Source organism: Ipomoea triloba, chromosome 13, assembly GCF_003576645.1.
Source record: "Ipomoea triloba cultivar NCNSP0323 chromosome 13, ASM357664v1".
Taxonomy (NCBI): Eukaryota; Viridiplantae; Streptophyta; class Magnoliopsida; order Solanales; family Convolvulaceae; genus Ipomoea; species Ipomoea triloba.
This window is the reverse complement of record NC_044928.1, coordinates 24515567-24532769: the sequence shown is the minus strand read 5'-3', so window position 1 is coordinate 24532769 and position 17203 is coordinate 24515567. Positions and strand designations below refer to the sequence as shown.

The window sequence follows — 17203 nt, the reverse complement described above, 5'->3', positions numbered from 1 at the left end:
CTTCTCCATTACTCATGCGTCTAATTATATTTTCAAGGTTTATGGTATTTTGGTGTTTGAAAATAATTTGTTACATTGTTTAGAGCACCACAACTTGAACTTTAATTCGGAGAGAAGAGGACCCATTGAAAGAAACAAATAGTTAAATTTGAACATGCCTTCTTCATGTCGAAGTGTTCCACAATTACCATTGATACAAATTTAAATCATGAGTCCCTGGTGTATTGTCATTGTGTATGAAAATCTCCCTTATGTGTAACTCAAGAAAGTAGCAAAATTTTTTAATTATGATAATTGAAAGGTATGTCAATGGTATCTCAAGTTTTGGATGCATATACATGTAGACTATGATATTTATTTGAAGGGAATAGTGGTAGTGATTGTGAATATTTTGTTTATAAATAACTAATACAAGTTATTAATCGACAAGAGGTGAGCTTTGACTAAACACAATCTGATTTAGAGGAGTTGAAGATACTCATATGTCAAGAGGGATGAGCTCCTAAAAAAGGAAAATTCAATAAAGAATATTGAAGATATTTCTTATTTTACTTCTTGAATCAATTTTTTTTAAAAAAAGTTTTGAACAAAAGTTACCAACCAACCAAGCTTTGATTCAAAAGGGCATGCCTTAGGGGTGGGAATAGGCCAGGCCCCTTCATAGGAGCCTACGGCCTGGCCTACTTAGGGCCTAGCTTGGCCTAGCCTATTTAATAAAAAGGTCAGGCCTAGGCCTAATTAGAAGCCTATTTAGTTAAATAGGCCTAGGCCTATATTTAAAAGCCTAGCCTACAAGCCCGCAGGCCTAGCCTATATATATATATATATATATATATATATATATATATATATATATATTATAATATTTATATTTAATATTTAATTATTATATATTACATTTTATATCTAATATATATATAACCTACAACCCTAATTCCCAATACCCAAATCCCAAATACGACTTACTAATTAGTAAACAGTGTTAGATATTACTAGTTACTATTGCTATTATGCTAAATTGCTAATAATTAGTATTACTAATTACTAGCAATAATTCTGCTAGTCGTTTAGTGTTTACAGTTTACTAGCAATGAGTAAAGTAGTAATACTAATGTAATATGAGCCTACTAGTAATTGATTGCAGGATTTATAGATTTGTAGTAATACTAGTAATTAGTAAACAATGCATTGTTGAATTTTGTATTACGAACTTTTACTTATTAAACTTGTGATGTTAGATATTGTATTATGAAATATGAATTTATGATTTTGTCATTCATTATGAAATATGAACTTAGGTATCTTTTGTAAATTTTTTACATGTATAATTTAAAAGGCTTTAAAATGTAGGCTTTAAATAGGTTCAAGGCCTATTTAAATAGGCTCAAAGCCTATTTAGGATCTATTTTGAAGCCTTTTTAAAGGTCTATATGTTAAATAGGCTTTTAAAAAAGCTTCAGGCCAGGCCAGGCCAACTGTAGGCTCAGGCTTGAGCCTAAAAAAAAGCCTACATACAGGCTCAGGCCCAGGCCCAGGCTTTAGATTTCCATAGCAGGCCCAGGCCTAATTTTCTAAAGCCCGGCTCGGCCTAGCCTATTTCCACCCCTAGCGCCATGCCTAAATTGAATGATTTGCACTAGATTTTAGCTTTGATCTATAATGAATATATGTTGGCTTTGATTTGTTAAAGAGGTTGATTTAGATTTAAAATGAATGTTTTAGCTTTAAATTTAACTATCATTTTGATAAGGAGTCATTTCCATTTTTGGTCCTACTGTTATTGGGGCATTGCCAATTTTAGTTCACTTCATTAATTTTTGTCACATTGCGGCCTGTTTTATTTAGTCATTGCCACTTTTAGTCCACCGTTAAAATTTTCGTCAAATAACTGTCCAAAATAGGGGTATTTTTATCTTTTCATGCTTTGATCATCTTATTTACCCTTTGTAGTGGTTTTCCTTACAAATTTTCATGCAATGAAGAGGTCCGGCGAAAGCCATGGCTTTGTAATGTAGCTCACATGGCTTTCGCCAGACCTCTTCAATGGATGAAAATGTGTAAGGAAAACCACTGCAAAGGGTGCAAGGAGATGACCAAAGCATGAAAAGACCAAAAATACCCCTATTTTGGACGGCAATTTGACAAAAATTTTAACGGTGGACTAAAAATGACAAGGATTAAATAAGACTGGTCACAATGTGGCAAAAATGAATGAAGTTGACTAAAATTGGCAATGTTCCAATAACAGTAGGACCAAAAATAGAAATGACTCTTTTGATAAGTGTAATATGCATTTAGTTATTCTTGGTGAAGATGTTTTCAGAAGATGAAATGAATGGTATCAAGAACTATATTTTGTTTCTATTTCAGCTTAAGTTGGATGGGTCATTATGGCCTCATATTGTATATCTTGGCAAGCTTATATAGGTGGGGGATGTGCAAAACAGGAATAAGCATTGAGATTAGTTATTAGGAAGAAATATGTGTTAGTTAAATACTTAAATTCCTCAGCAACACTAACATGAAATAGTATAGATGCTCATTGAGCTTTGAAGCTAAGCCAACTGAATTTTCTTGAATAGTCTTCAACTCTTTATCAAGGAATACACTGTTCAAAAAATAGTATAAAATAACATTTTAAATGGTTATTTTGTGGTACAAATATATATGGGGTCCACTTCCGATTTGGGTCGAGTCAAAGTGGATTCGGGTTATTCGTAGTGAGACGAAGAGATTGATATATTGTACGCTCAAAATGGATAATGAGTAAATGAGAAATTGGTTCTCAAAGTGACTCATTTGAGTTGTAAAAATGGAAGGAAAAAGCTTTAAAGTAGCTTTTGTCCCACGTTGGTTTGAGAAGTGAGTTTGCACCACACTATTTATACAAGAGCCTTTCTAAGCAGTTGTTATACCGTTGACCATGGTCCACAATGCATTGTGGACCATGGTCACAAAACGACGTAGTTTTGATAAGTGGGAGACGGAACTTCGTAAATGATATTACAGTTCATCTCAAAAGATACTGCCTTACATTTGTTTTTATATTATCGAATGAAATTGTGGTTATATCGAAAAGTAACTGTAGTTGTGTTAAAATGTAACTGCAGTGTATATGAACTGATACTGAATAGCAGTTTCACATTTGTGTTTTTATATTATCGAATGAAACTGTAATTATATCGAAATGGAACTGTAGTTGTTTTGAAATGTAACTGCAATGTATATGAACTGATATTGAATAACAGTTTCACATTTGTGTTTTTATATTATCGAATGAAACTGTAGTTATATTGAAATGAAACTGTAGTTATATTGAAATGTAATTGTAGTTATATTGAAATGTAACTGTAGTTATGTTGAAATGTAACTGCAATTGTGTTGAAATGTAACTACAGTGTATATAGACTGAAAGTGAATGGCGCGGAATCATCCATCTGTTTTCACTAATCAAAATGACGTCGTTTTGAAGCGCGGTCCACAATATAATTTGCGCTTTCTAAGGCTTATTGAATTGTATAGCATAGAGGTTCTCTCTCGCGCACAGGGAGTGCAAATCAAATATTCATGTACGCATCCAAATTGGCCCGGACTAAGTTATGCCCCAGGACTCGTGTTAAACCACTCGGGTGAATGGTTATGCCCCATGACATGATCAGTTTGAATGCTATGATTAAAGCTTGTAGAGCAGCAGATTTTATACAACACAATGAAATTCTTTTTCTCTCTTGAAACTCTGCTTCTACTCCTTTATAAGTTAATTGTGTTCATCCCATGCTCTAGTTCGTTGGGTTCTTTATCCTAGAAAACCTAGTCTACAACGCTCCTAGCACTTTTGTGAGGTAGCAAATAAGGTTTTAATAAACGAGTGTTTCGCAACTTTTTTTTTGAGTACTACTGACTCTGTTACAATGTAGTATCTATTATAGTATCTATTCATAGCTACTTTCTCAATCTACTGAAGCACAAAGAGTCAACAGTTGCCTCCACTGAGGCTCGAACCCACTCCCATCCATGTGGGAATGTAAATCGGGACACCATGTGTCACCAGATCACAAGGTCTTTGGCAGTTAGGAAAACTTATTATTTACACTATTAATTACAAAAAATACATCTCACACCTGATGAGGTATATTACTCTGTTCAACATGATATTACAGTATCTATAGAAAGCATAATATGCAAATAATAATATGGTAAAAATGAATTGCCAAAAGAACTACATTAATTTAACTTTTTACAAAGAGAGAAAGAAAACACATAAAAAAAAATCTGCACTGCTAGAAGCTTTGCGTAGTTGGTTCATCACTTGACTTAAAAGTTATGATCGGAGGAGGTCTAGATTAGATCTCTTATGCGCACATGAAGACTAGATCTGTGATTAAATCAGCAAAATGTCTATAGGGGGTAGGGAACTAAATACTCTTGCTAAAAAAAACCTGCATGCAAACTAATTTGCTATTAACAAAATTACATCAAAAAAAAAAAAAGAAAAAAAAAACTCAAGTAATCTACTACAAACACAAACCATAAAGTAAAAACTATCATAAACACAACACATACTTGACTATTTATATAATTAGAATTCATAGTTGTACACCATAAAGATAAATCACAACAAAAACCTTCACAACATGTTTAATTCACGGAATGAATTTTAAGGGAATAAGAATAGTATTACATAGGATCTTGTGATTAAATCAGCAAAAGGTCCAGGGGAGGGGAAAAAATGTATTAATTTTTACTACCTTATCGAATTTTAATCCTTAAATAAACTAGGAATTTCTCTCTCCACGATAACTCATTCAACAGTAATTATTGAACCAAAAGTACCTCAAATAGAACACCTAAAGGACTGGTATGTTTTTTTTTTTTTTGTGAGCATGAGGGACCTAACGGCCCCTAGATCAGCGGCGGCGACAAGGGTGACAAGTAGAAACACTCAAAGCATCCCGCTGAAGAAGAACATTAATCCCATATGGAGGTAGATCAAGAATAGTAGTACCCCACGCCGTATCTTACGCTAAGTTTGCTAAGAAATCGGCACACTGGTTACCTTCTTTGAGGGTGTGGACAATCGTAATAGATTGGAAGCTGCCCAAGAGATGCTTACAGTCAGTTAGTAAGGTATTCGCATTCCAAAATCTGGACCACCGCCTCAAAGTCCACTTCAGCAATGAGATTGACAACACCTCTATTTTTAGCGATAACAAGCCCTTCCCGAAGACCCCAAAGCTCGACGATGAAACTGTTTGTAGACCTAATGTTAACCATGAATCCTACAATCCAATGACCATGGTGATCTCTCAATACTCCACCTACGCTGGCCAGCCCAATCCATCTTGCGCTAAAAGGGTTCGACTCAAAGTAAAATTTTATCTTAACTCAATTAAGTTTCATATTTCTTGAGCATGGCTCAGAATCCGAAGCAACAGTGACCTAGTGATAAGCCATAATTTGGCTTATTTGTGCAAATCATTTATCCTCATTTTGCATGGAGTTTAAGGTGATTGCTGTGAAAATCACATGCATAAACGAGCAAGGAAGGAAGCGATTTGCATGAGAAAATGAGTGAAGGAAGTTCAAAACGAAGGCACAAAAGCACGAAAGAAATCGAGGAGGAGGTCCCAATCACTGTCACAGTCATGAATGTGACCGTGAACTGCAAGCTTAGCTTGGGGATTTGTCGGAGGAATAAATACAAACTAGTGAGTAGCGAGTCAATTGTTTCCCTTCTCTAAATTGCAATATTCCATTAACTTTTCAGTTTTTTATAAATACAAAACTCTAAGGCATCTTAACACATACATATTAATAATTAATTATCATACAATTATATAAAATTATATTAATTAAATAAATTATTATAAAATATAAATTATACAATTGTAATACATTTGTATCTTGGCCTGACCCGACATATCTCATGGTGAGACGGTCTCACACAAGTTTTTGCCAAAAAATAATATTTATGTTGTTGCTGTTCGCAGCAAAGCAACCTGCTGCGATGGCAGTATTTTTTTATTTTTTATTTTTTATTGTGATCGCAACAACTTTTTTTTTTTATTGTGATCGCAGTTTTTGCCAGTTATGCTAACAACTCATTGTCTCAGGTGCCTGCGTTTTGCATATATTCAATTTGGTTTTATCGTTGCAATCAGTTAACTTATTATATATATATCCTTAATGTTAAATATGAATTTAGATTCACATTGTAATTTGGATCCTAGTCCATGATATAATTTGTGTAGCAAATAAACTTAATTCTTGCTGAGCTGAGTGCATATATATTTTTATGGTTTATATGAACAGAAAAGTATTATACTTTGTACAAAGCCCACAAGAGAAGAAGCCATAACAGATGTCTATAAGAGCCTTTGCCCAGAAACCATATCCATTGCAGACTTGGGATGTTCCTCCGGACCAAACACTTTTCTGGTAGTGTTCGACACCATCAGAGCGGTTGAAAAACTGCGGAAAATGACGGGAAACCCCTCGCCGGAATATGTCGTCCACTTCAGCGACCTTCCCAGCAACGATTTCAACTCCATTTTCCGGTCACTGCCCCGATGTGTTGAGGATTTCAAGAAAGAGATGGGAGATGGGTTTGGGCATTGCTTCTTCGCGGGAGTAGGTGGTTCATTTTATGGAAGGCTTTTCCCCTCTAAGAGTCTTCATTTTGTTCATTCCTCAAATAGTCTCCATTGGCTTTCTCAGGTGTGATGTGCTTTAATTTAATTTATACACTCTTTTGCCTTCACTCCAATTCAAATTAATATATCTTAATTTAATTGAAGCTTGTCAAAAGTAAGATAAGAGAGACAGAGTTAAAGTTGTCTCATTAGCTCATCTAATTCTTCCTCTTTCTAATTCTTATCAGATACCAAAGGGATCGGAGGAGAACAAAGACAACATTTGTATCACAGCTTCAACCCCACCTAATGTGATCAAGGCATATTGTGAGCAATTTGAAAGTGATTTCTCAATTTTTCTCAAATCTCGTTCAGAAGAATTGGTGACGGGTGGACGAATGGTATTATATTTTATGGGGAGAAAGAGTGAAAGCCCTAAACCCACTCATGGTGCTCTTAAATTTATGGTACTTTTAGCCAAAGTCCTCAAAGATCTAGTTACAAAGGTAATTAAATATCCATGTTTTATATTGTTATTATTATTATTATTATTTTAAATCTAAAAGGTTAAAAAAATATATAATTATGGTGTTAAGTAGAAAGTACCTTGTTTCAATACTTTAAAAATTAGAATTTTTGAACGTATGTCAGGGTAACACATACACATTTATATAATTTTATAAATGCAGGGATTAGTAGAAGAGGAGAAACTAAACTCCTTCAATCTTCCTATCTACGCACCATCTCTAAAGGAAGTAAAAATGATTGTTGAAAAGGAGGGATTATTCTCAATTAATGTTTTGGAGGGTTTCACACATGATTATAGTGAACCTTTGAAGGATGCAAAGACAATTACCAACACAATGAGAGCCGGGGCTGAGTCCTTGGTTGTTAGCCATTTTGGAGGAGGAATTGTTGATCAAGTTTTTAATAAGTATGAAGAAATGATTGGTGAATGCATGACCGAATTTGTGAAGGAGGATTTCTTCATTATTGTTTCCCTCACTAAAATTTAAAAGAAATTACTAATTCAAAGTTGTGCACCCCGGTCCATTCCATATATGTACTACTACTAGCTAGTACTGAAAATAAGGACCATTGCTAAAATAAGTTTTCTATCATTATGGATTTCGCAAAATAAATATACACATATTTACAACTCTATTGGATTGGACTTTAATTTGTGTTCATTTTATTCTGTTGCATATTCACTACAACAAAATATTATGTTAACTCTATTGGATTGGACTTTGTGTTCATTTTATTATGTTGCATATTCACTACAACTAAATATTATATTGATTTGCCAACTACCATGTGATGATATCACGATTACCCTTTTAAATTAGTACGTAGTGGTATCATCAAGTCTTTTCAGATTCATTTTGGTTATTTGATTTGCGCTTTCTACGCGTGAGGAAGAGCTTCTAAGCTATACAATTCAAACTTTCTCTTAAAAGGGTATTATATATATATATACTAGTGCAAACCCACTTTCCTTTTCAATGTAGGACAAAGGTTTTTTCAAGCATTTTTTCCACCTTCATTTTCCAAACTCAAATGGGTCAACGATACTTTGAGAATATAATTAATTAATTTCTCATTTATCCATTATTTATTTTAATCGTACAATATATCGATTTATTCATTTCACTACGAAGAACCCGTATCTATTTCGACCCAATCCAAATATGAAGTGGACTCACATATATGAAAAAAAAAATATAAATTATACATGAAAATATAAATTATACAATATATGTAGGTCCACTTCATATTTGAATTAGTAATTTCTTTTAAATTTTAGTGAGGGAAACAATAATGAAGAAATCCTCCTTCACAAATTCGGTCATGCATTCACCAATCATTTCTTCATACTTATTAAAAACTTGATCATAATTCCACCTCCAAAATGGCTAACAACCAAGGACTCAGCCCCGGCTCTCATTGTGTTGGTAATTGCCTTTGCATCCTTCAAAGGTTCACTAAAATCATGTGTGAAACCCTCCAAAACATTAATTGAGAATAATCCCTCCTTTTCAACAATCATTTTCACTTCCTTTAGAGATGGTGCGTAGATAGGAAGATTGAAGGAGTTTAGTTTCTCCTCTTCTACTAATCTCTGCATTTATAAAATTATATAAATGTGTATGTGTTACCCTGACATACATTCAAACATTCTAATTTTTAAAGTATTGAAACAAGGTACTTTCTACTTAACACGATAATTATATTTTTTTAAACCTTTTAGATTTAAAATAATCTATCTATACTATATATAAAAGTATTATCCTACTCCCAAACTTTCCCACCCAAACTTAAGGGCCTTTTAGTCAAAATATTGATTTTATTAATTAATTAATTTATTGATTATAAGGTAAATTGGACAATTATTTTGGGTAAATTATTGATTATATTATTTAACCATATATACTTTCATAAATTTAGCAATCAATTATTATTACATAATATTATATATATATATATATATATATATATATATATATATATATATATATATATATATATATATATATATATATGCCACAATGGTTTTGGTTGTTTTTGTAGCATATGTATTTTTTTTTTCTTTTTCCCCGCCGATTATCTCTCTCTCTCCTTGCCGGTCGAAGAAGAAGATGATGAAATGACAGGTAACATTTTCTTATTTTTCTTATTATTATTATTATTATTATTATTATTATTATTATTATTATTATTATGATGATGAGAAGAGAGGAAAGAAGAAAGACAAGAAAAGGAAGAAAGAAGAATGGAAGAAGAAAGAAAAGAAAAGGAAAAGAAAAACAAAAGGAAATAGGTGTTGATAAAGATGATGGTGATGTTTTGTTTTATTATTATTATTTTTTGTTTTATTATTATTATTATTCCGCAATAAGAAAATTTTCATAGAGAGCCTCTTGGATGGAATGCGCCAAGGAAAAGAAACATGAAGAACCAGAAGATAAATGCTACTGGTGGAAGTTATGTATTGTACACGGCCCCAAATTAAATCATTACCTATCTCCTTAACTAAGTCTTCGAATTCTGTAAACCTATTAAATTTGTGAAATTCACTTCTACGTGATTTACGGCCTCTTCAAGCTTCCCAACCTATGCAAGGAAACAAAGAAAACTATTAAAAATTAATTAATTAATTAATTGTTCTTTTAGAAAAAAAACATAAATGGTTTCCCCTACACCATTCGCTTTTTCTTTGTTTGGGCCCATTCCCATGAAGTGCCTTATTGGGATCAAAAGAAAAAAACAGCAGGAAGTTTTTTTGCTTACCTATTCTGTTAAGAGTATAAAAATAATAATAATAATAATAATAATAATAATAATAATATAATACTTCGTAATAATAATCTAAAACTTTGAATTTAATTTCTCTAATATTAATAATATAATAATAATAATATTTCAAAACTCTTAATATAACTTCCTACTTAAATTTTCCTATTAAATCCGTTTATAACGATAATTACAAATATAGAATCTATCTATATTATATATAAAACCAATATCCTCGTCCAAAATTTTTCGGCCAAAATGTAGGGCATTTTAGTAATATGGTAATTATTACGATAGAAATGTTTCACAATAATATTTTACATTATCAATTTAAAATGGAACGGAAATTAGGTAAATTGGAAAAGGAAATGAATATTAATAATTGATTGAAAATTAAAAATAGAAAAGACAACAGAAATTATGTCAATTAGGCCCTCAAATGTTTTAAAGTTGCAATTAGGTACATAAACATGTCAATTTAGTTCATCAAGGCATAATTACCTGTTAGTAACCTGTAATACCAGGTAAATATAAATGTCACTTTTGTTGCATAAAATGTATCAAATAAGCCATCAAACTTTATCTGTAATGTCAATTAGGCCCTCAAACTTTTTCAAGTGGCAATTAGGTACATAAACATGTCAATTTAGTTCATCAAGGAATAATTACCTGTTACTGACCTGTAATACCAGGTAAATATAAATGTCACTTTTTTTTTTGCATAAAATGTATCAAATAGGCCATCAAATTTATCTATAAAGTCAATTAGGCGCTCAAACTTTTTAAAGTTGCAAATAGATACATAAACATGACAATTTAGTCATCAAGACATAATTACCTGTTAGTGACCTGTAATACCAGGTAAATATAAACGTCACTTTTTTTTTTTGCATAAAATGTATCAAATAGGCCATCGAACTTTATCTGTGAAGTCAATTACGCCCTCAAACTTTTTAAAGTTGCATTTAGGTACATAAACATGTCAATTTAGTTCATAAAAGCATAATTACTGTTAAAGACATGTAATACCAGGTAAATATAAATGTCCCTTGTTTGGCATAAAATGTATCAAATAGGCTATCAAACTTTATTTGTAAAGTCAATTAGGCCCTCAAACTATTTAAAGTTGCAAATAGATACATAAACATGTCAATTTAGTTATCAAGACATAATTACCTGTTAGTGACCTGTAATACCAGGTAAATATAAATGTCACTTTTTATTTTTATTTTTATTTTTTGCATAAAATGTATCAAATAGGCCATCAAACTTTATGTGTAAAGTCAATTAGGACCTCAAAATTTTTAAAGTTGCAATTAGATAAATAAACATGTTACCTGTTAGTGACCTGTAATACCAGATAAATATAAATGTCACTTTTTTTTTTTGCATAAAATGTACCATATAGGCCATCAAACTTTATATGTAAAGTCAATTAGGCCTCAAACTTTTTAAACTTGCAAATAGATACATAAACATATCAATTTAGTTATCAAGGCATAATTACCCATTAGATACCTGTAATGCCACGTAAATATAAATGTCACTTTTTTTGCATAAAATGTATCAAATAGGCCATCAAACATTATCTGTAAAATCAATTAGGCCCTCAAACTTTTTAAGTTTCAATTAGGTACATAAACATGTCAATTTAGTTCATCAAGGCGTAATTACCTGTTAGTGACCTGTAATACCAGGTAATTATAAATGTCACTTTTTTTTTTTTTGCATAAAATGTATCAAATAGGCCATCAAACTTTATCTGTAATGTCAATTATACCCTCAAACTTTTTAAAGTGGCAATTAGGTAAATAAACATGTCAATTTAGTTCATCAAGGCATAATTACCTGTTAGTGACCTGTAATACCAGGTAAATATAAATGTCACTTTTGTTGCATAAAATGTATCAAATAAGCCATCAAACTTTATCTGTAATGTCAATTAGGCCCTCAATAAGCCATCAAACTTTATCTGTAATGTCAATTAGGCCCTCAAACTTTTATCAAACTTTATCTGTAATGTCAATTAGGCCCTCAAACTTTTAGGCCCTCAAACTTTTTCAAGTGGCAATTAGGTACATAAATATGTCAATTTAGTTTATCAAGGAATAATTACCTGTTACTGACCTGTAATACCAGGTAAATATAAATGTCACTTTTTTTTTTTCGTAAAATGTATCAAATAGGCCATCAAATTTATTTGTAAAGTCAATTAGGCGCTCAAACTTTTTAAAGTTGCAAATAAATAAATAAACATGACAATTTAGTCATCAAGACATAATTACCTGTTAGTGACCTGTAATACCAGGTAAATACAAATGTCACTTTTTTTTTTTGCATAAAATGTATCAAATAGGCCATCGAACTTTATCTGTGAAGTCAATTACGCCCTCAAACTTTTTAAAGTTGCACTTAGGTACATAAACATGTCAATTTAGTTCATAAAAGCATAATTACTGTTAAAGACCTGTAATACCAGGTAAATATAAATATCCCTTGTTTGGCATAAAATGTATCAAATAGGCTATCAAACTTTATTTGTAAAGTCAATTAGGTCCTCAAACTATTTAAAGTTGCAAATAGATACATAAACATGTCAATTTAGTTATCAAGGCATAATTACCTGTTAGTGACCTGTAATAACAGGTAAATATAAATGTCACTTTTTATTTTTTATTTTTTTATTTTTGCATAAAATGTATCAAATAGGCCATCAAACTTCTTGAAAAATCATTTACAACCAATAGGTTTACAACTCGGGGATGATTCGTTAAAATCTAAGTATTATTACCAATTATTGAATCCATTTCATATTGGATTGCTTAATTCTTTTCAAAGGTTAACATCATGAGACTTCATAGCATCATCAAAAGTCTTAGAATTCTCCTCTATATTTATAAATAGAGTTAATTCTACTAGAGATCCATTGTCTTTGGTAATAATTTTAAATTTAGTCTCAGACTATCCTTTTTGCCATTTAACATCCCGTCCTGACTATTATTTTTTGAACACTTTTAGTCCTTCTCATGACTCTTCCTATTTTTAGTAACATTTCTGTATTTTCATATTTTTTCTTTTGTTATTTTTCTGATTTCAACCAGTTTAATTTGTTTAGGACTTTAGGTAACCTCTGATTTTTAGTAATAACCATACTTTTCAACCAGTTTTTAGTAAAGTGCTAGACCAATTAAACCAGTTGAAACCGAAAAAATAACAAAAGAAAAATAAGATGAGACAAAAAAAATACTTTTACTAAAATTAGGAAAAGGTCTTATAATGACTCCATTGATTCTTCCATAAAATACATTTCAAAACTATGACAAAATTTTCTTTTCTTCTTTCTAACTTGTTTGCTTTATCTAAGCTCAATTCAAGCACATCAACTAGGAGGTAAATCCTTAATTCTAGTATTACATCTTTTTACTCTATAATAGTATTAACTGAAATAAAGTCATTCGAAGAACACATTCAAAGAAGGGTTCCTCACATTTTCCATTCGTATTTATAAATTTAAATCAAATGAGACAACCTTACCGGGCTAATTAATCATTCTAAAAAGTTACTCTTTAAGAGTATCACCAATTCTTCTCCCCTTATCTTCCCATTTTGTAGACCCATTTCTTCCACATCACCATATAATCTCCTCTCCTATTTTCCCTGATCGACAATCCTTCGGAGCTGGTCCTGGGCATGTTTTCTTTGGGCCACATGGTCCCCCAATTTTTTTGGGGGGGGGGGGGTCAATTGTAAAAAAAAAAAAACATGAATATATGTATATTAGATATAGTATGATTATTTGTGTACAAATTTTACCTGTAAATTGAGGCCCAATCACTTGAAAGCATCAAATATAAACAATGACGAAAGTTGGTAATTTGAGTATGATTAGAATTAGGCAGGACAGTTTGAGTGTAATTAGAATTAGGTAGGACAATTTGGGTATGATTAAGAAAGGGCGTCATGGAGATAAATTGGAATATATTTATAACCTTAACATATGCAAGGGCAAGTTATTTGGCAAGCTCAAAGATCGGAAGGCAGTCAACAATTTTTTGGCTGTCTTGATTTTCAAACAAGTCTATAATTATGATTTTGGCATATCTTCGACTTTCTTTTAAGTCTCAGACAATAAAATTCCAAAACAACAATGAATTATGGTAATACATAAATTGAAAAGTTTTATTTATTTTTAACTATTTATTCAACAAAATCAATAGGATTTTCATATCTACAATTTATATATATATATATATATATATATATATATATATATATATATATATATATATATATATATATATATATATANATATATATATATATATATAATTTGGTATCAATAGAATTTTATAATTATATTTTCTAAAAAATATCTATCTGGGTTCGAGAAGCGTAAAAAGAAAAAAAAATAATCGACTATTTCAATTACTCTTATCTCTACAGAAAGAAATTTTTTCAATATTGTAATTGTTGAAATTTTACTTGTGATTAAGTATATATCTTACGGTGAGGGTCAATGGATTTGTTTCAATTGGAATTGAAAATGAAATTTTGAAAAAAGTTGATATCAAAAGTTTGGTGGATGATTTTACATCTATGGCCAGTGCATGTTAGTTTTTAAGTGAAATATCAGATGTATTATTTTTGAATATTTTGTTTTTGGCACAAATTTTAAACAATTATATATATATATATATATATATATATATAAAGAGGGTCAAAACTAGGATATTGCATAGGACCCTATTTTGATGGGAAAGACCCTAATCCTTCTCTCTTTTTTTTTTTTTTTTTTTTGGGGACAATTTTCTAAACATCATCTATTATTTTATTCACTTATCTATAATTAATAATTTCAAATTTTGATTTTATATAAATATAAATTTAAATAACGAAATAAAAATGCATAATCAAATTTTAAATACTATATATACCAACAATTAATAAAGTTAAAAAATTTTAAAAATAAAATAAAAATAAAAAAATAGAAACAAAATAGTTATATTTTTTAATATTTAAAATAGAGGATGGGAACAATTGCGATTGAACATGACCACTATGCGCCACATGATTCGCTCATTTGGCTATGTGCATTGCACTTGGTTGTGTTTTCTTGGGAGTGACAGCTCTCTCTAGAGAAAACAAAATCTCCTTTTTTCCCCTTCCTCCAGCCCTTCTCCCCCCCCCCCCCCCCCCCCCCCCCCCCCCCCCCCNGACCCCCGGCCCTCGCCCCCTTTACCCTTCTTTCTCCCCTCAATGTTGTGCATTCGAGATGCCCTTAGGGGATCTCGAACCATGAAGATAAGAGGGGAGAAAATGATTAGAGGGGAGCAAAGATTAATCTTCGGAGACAACTTTCTCTCCGCAGATTATTAACTGTTGCAGTTTATTAACTGTTGCAGTGCGTGTCACTCAGACGCCACATCTGACGTGCAGATGGTGGGGGACAACCTGTCTTCCACCATATATATGTTGTATATTAAAAAATTGTTTTGTTTAATTGAAATCAAGCCTTTTCAACAACTTGATTTCCTTTTTTTTTTTTAAACAAAATTGTTATTTTATTTGGTAAATTTATAAATTAAAATTTATTTTTATAATTTTTAATTTTATTAATTTTTAGTATATATAATTTAAAATTTTTTTCTGATTTTTAATTTTATTAATTTGGTAATTCACCACTTTTAATTTTATTAATATTTTATTATTTATATTTATATTTATTTAAAATCAAAATTTTGAAGACAAAAACTTGTGTGAAAGTATCCGTGAGACGGATCGAGTCAAGATGAAATGTAATATTTATACTAGCAAATATAATACTAAATCATGAATAAAATGTTTACTACTTGTATGGAAAAATACAATACTTTTGAAAAAAAATGTAAGACTTTTACATTTTGATGTAAAAGTATTACTTTCTTTTATAAAAAAATGTAAAAGTATTACTTCTTTCATCAAAAGTATTATATTTTTTCTTATAATTAAGTAATGAATTAGTTATAGGTGATGGGATTATAAGGTGATGTGGAGAAGTTGAGCCCACAATTTAAGATGAAAAGGGGACAACCATTGAAAATGCCTTTATATAGCACTTTAAATGTTGATGTTTTTTTAACAAAAAGGTTTATTGTGAGCCCTATGGTCAAATCAGATGTAAAACAAAAAAAGAAAGAAAAGAAAAAAATTTTAAAAAGAGAGAGTTACTCTAAAGTGCTCATCAAGCACATAAAGAACACGTGACTACTAGCACCATGTGGGCTAGCAAATTGCTCGATTTTTTGTTTTGTTTCGTTTTATTTTTTAAATCTTTCACAGACAAAAATCCCAACTTAGTTGATGAACTCTTCTCTTCTCTCTTCTATCTCCTCTAACATTGCCAAGATCTCTTTCTTAGTCCGCCAAAATCACCAAAAATCTCCATGGGAGATGCTCTAAAAGAAATAAAAAGTAAATTTGAAAAATTAATAAGACTTAATGGTGTTTGAATTAAATTAGGAGAATGAACATTATCTAAAGACCAATTAAAATAAATTTTAAAAATATGACTAATGAAATAGAATGGATGGAATAACTAACTAACAATATAATTTTTGACTCAAGAATTTTCTCCAAAGGAATATGAAATTCTTATTTAAATTTAAGTCGTATGAAATCCTTATTTAAATTTAAGTCGTCTTAATGTCAAATAACTTGGCCGCCACTGCCTCAAACAGTCAAACTTATGTACTTCAACTTCAATAAGTCGAAAACATCTCCTTAACAAACTGTTCTTTTGTTTGACTGCGAATTTGAAATGTCACATATGTATCTTATATCTCATACATTAATCACTGTATGCTACCTTTTTTCTTTTCCATAAATGCAGCAAATTTCAACATGACGACGTTCAGTTCCATTAATATACTTGACATTTACATTATAGTTGTCAAAACGGCCAACTTATCAGGTTGGACCCGTTTAGTCCGATTTTTATATTAGATAGGTTGAGCTAAAAACCCGACCCGTTTAGCTTGCGAGATTACATGTGTTAACCCGTGTAACTCATTGTGAGCCAACCTATTGAGAATAATTGAATTCTTAACCTTTCAATTAATCTAATCTTAATGAGATCAATTATGCTGAAGACACCGATGTTGAACATATTTTTAATACAATTTTATATATATATATATATATATATATATATATATATATATATATATATATATATATATATATATATATATATATATATATATATATATATATATATATATATATATATATATATATAT

General features: G+C 30.7%; 1 protein-coding gene across 1 annotated transcript; it reads left to right on the top strand.

The window, feature by feature from the left end:
- The first annotated feature begins 4883 nt into the window (after positions 1–4883).
- On the top strand, positions 4884–7685 carry LOC116001395 (salicylate carboxymethyltransferase-like). The gene is made up of 6 exons (XM_031241276.1): positions 4884–4984; positions 5067–5326; positions 6079–6113; positions 6313–6717; positions 6881–7138; positions 7322–7685. The coding sequence occupies exons 1-6, from the start codon at positions 4884–4886 to the stop codon at positions 7646–7648; spliced, it is 1386 nt and encodes a 461-aa protein (XP_031097136.1). The 3' UTR covers positions 7649–7685.
- The last annotated feature ends 9518 nt before the right edge of the window (positions 7686–17203 follow it).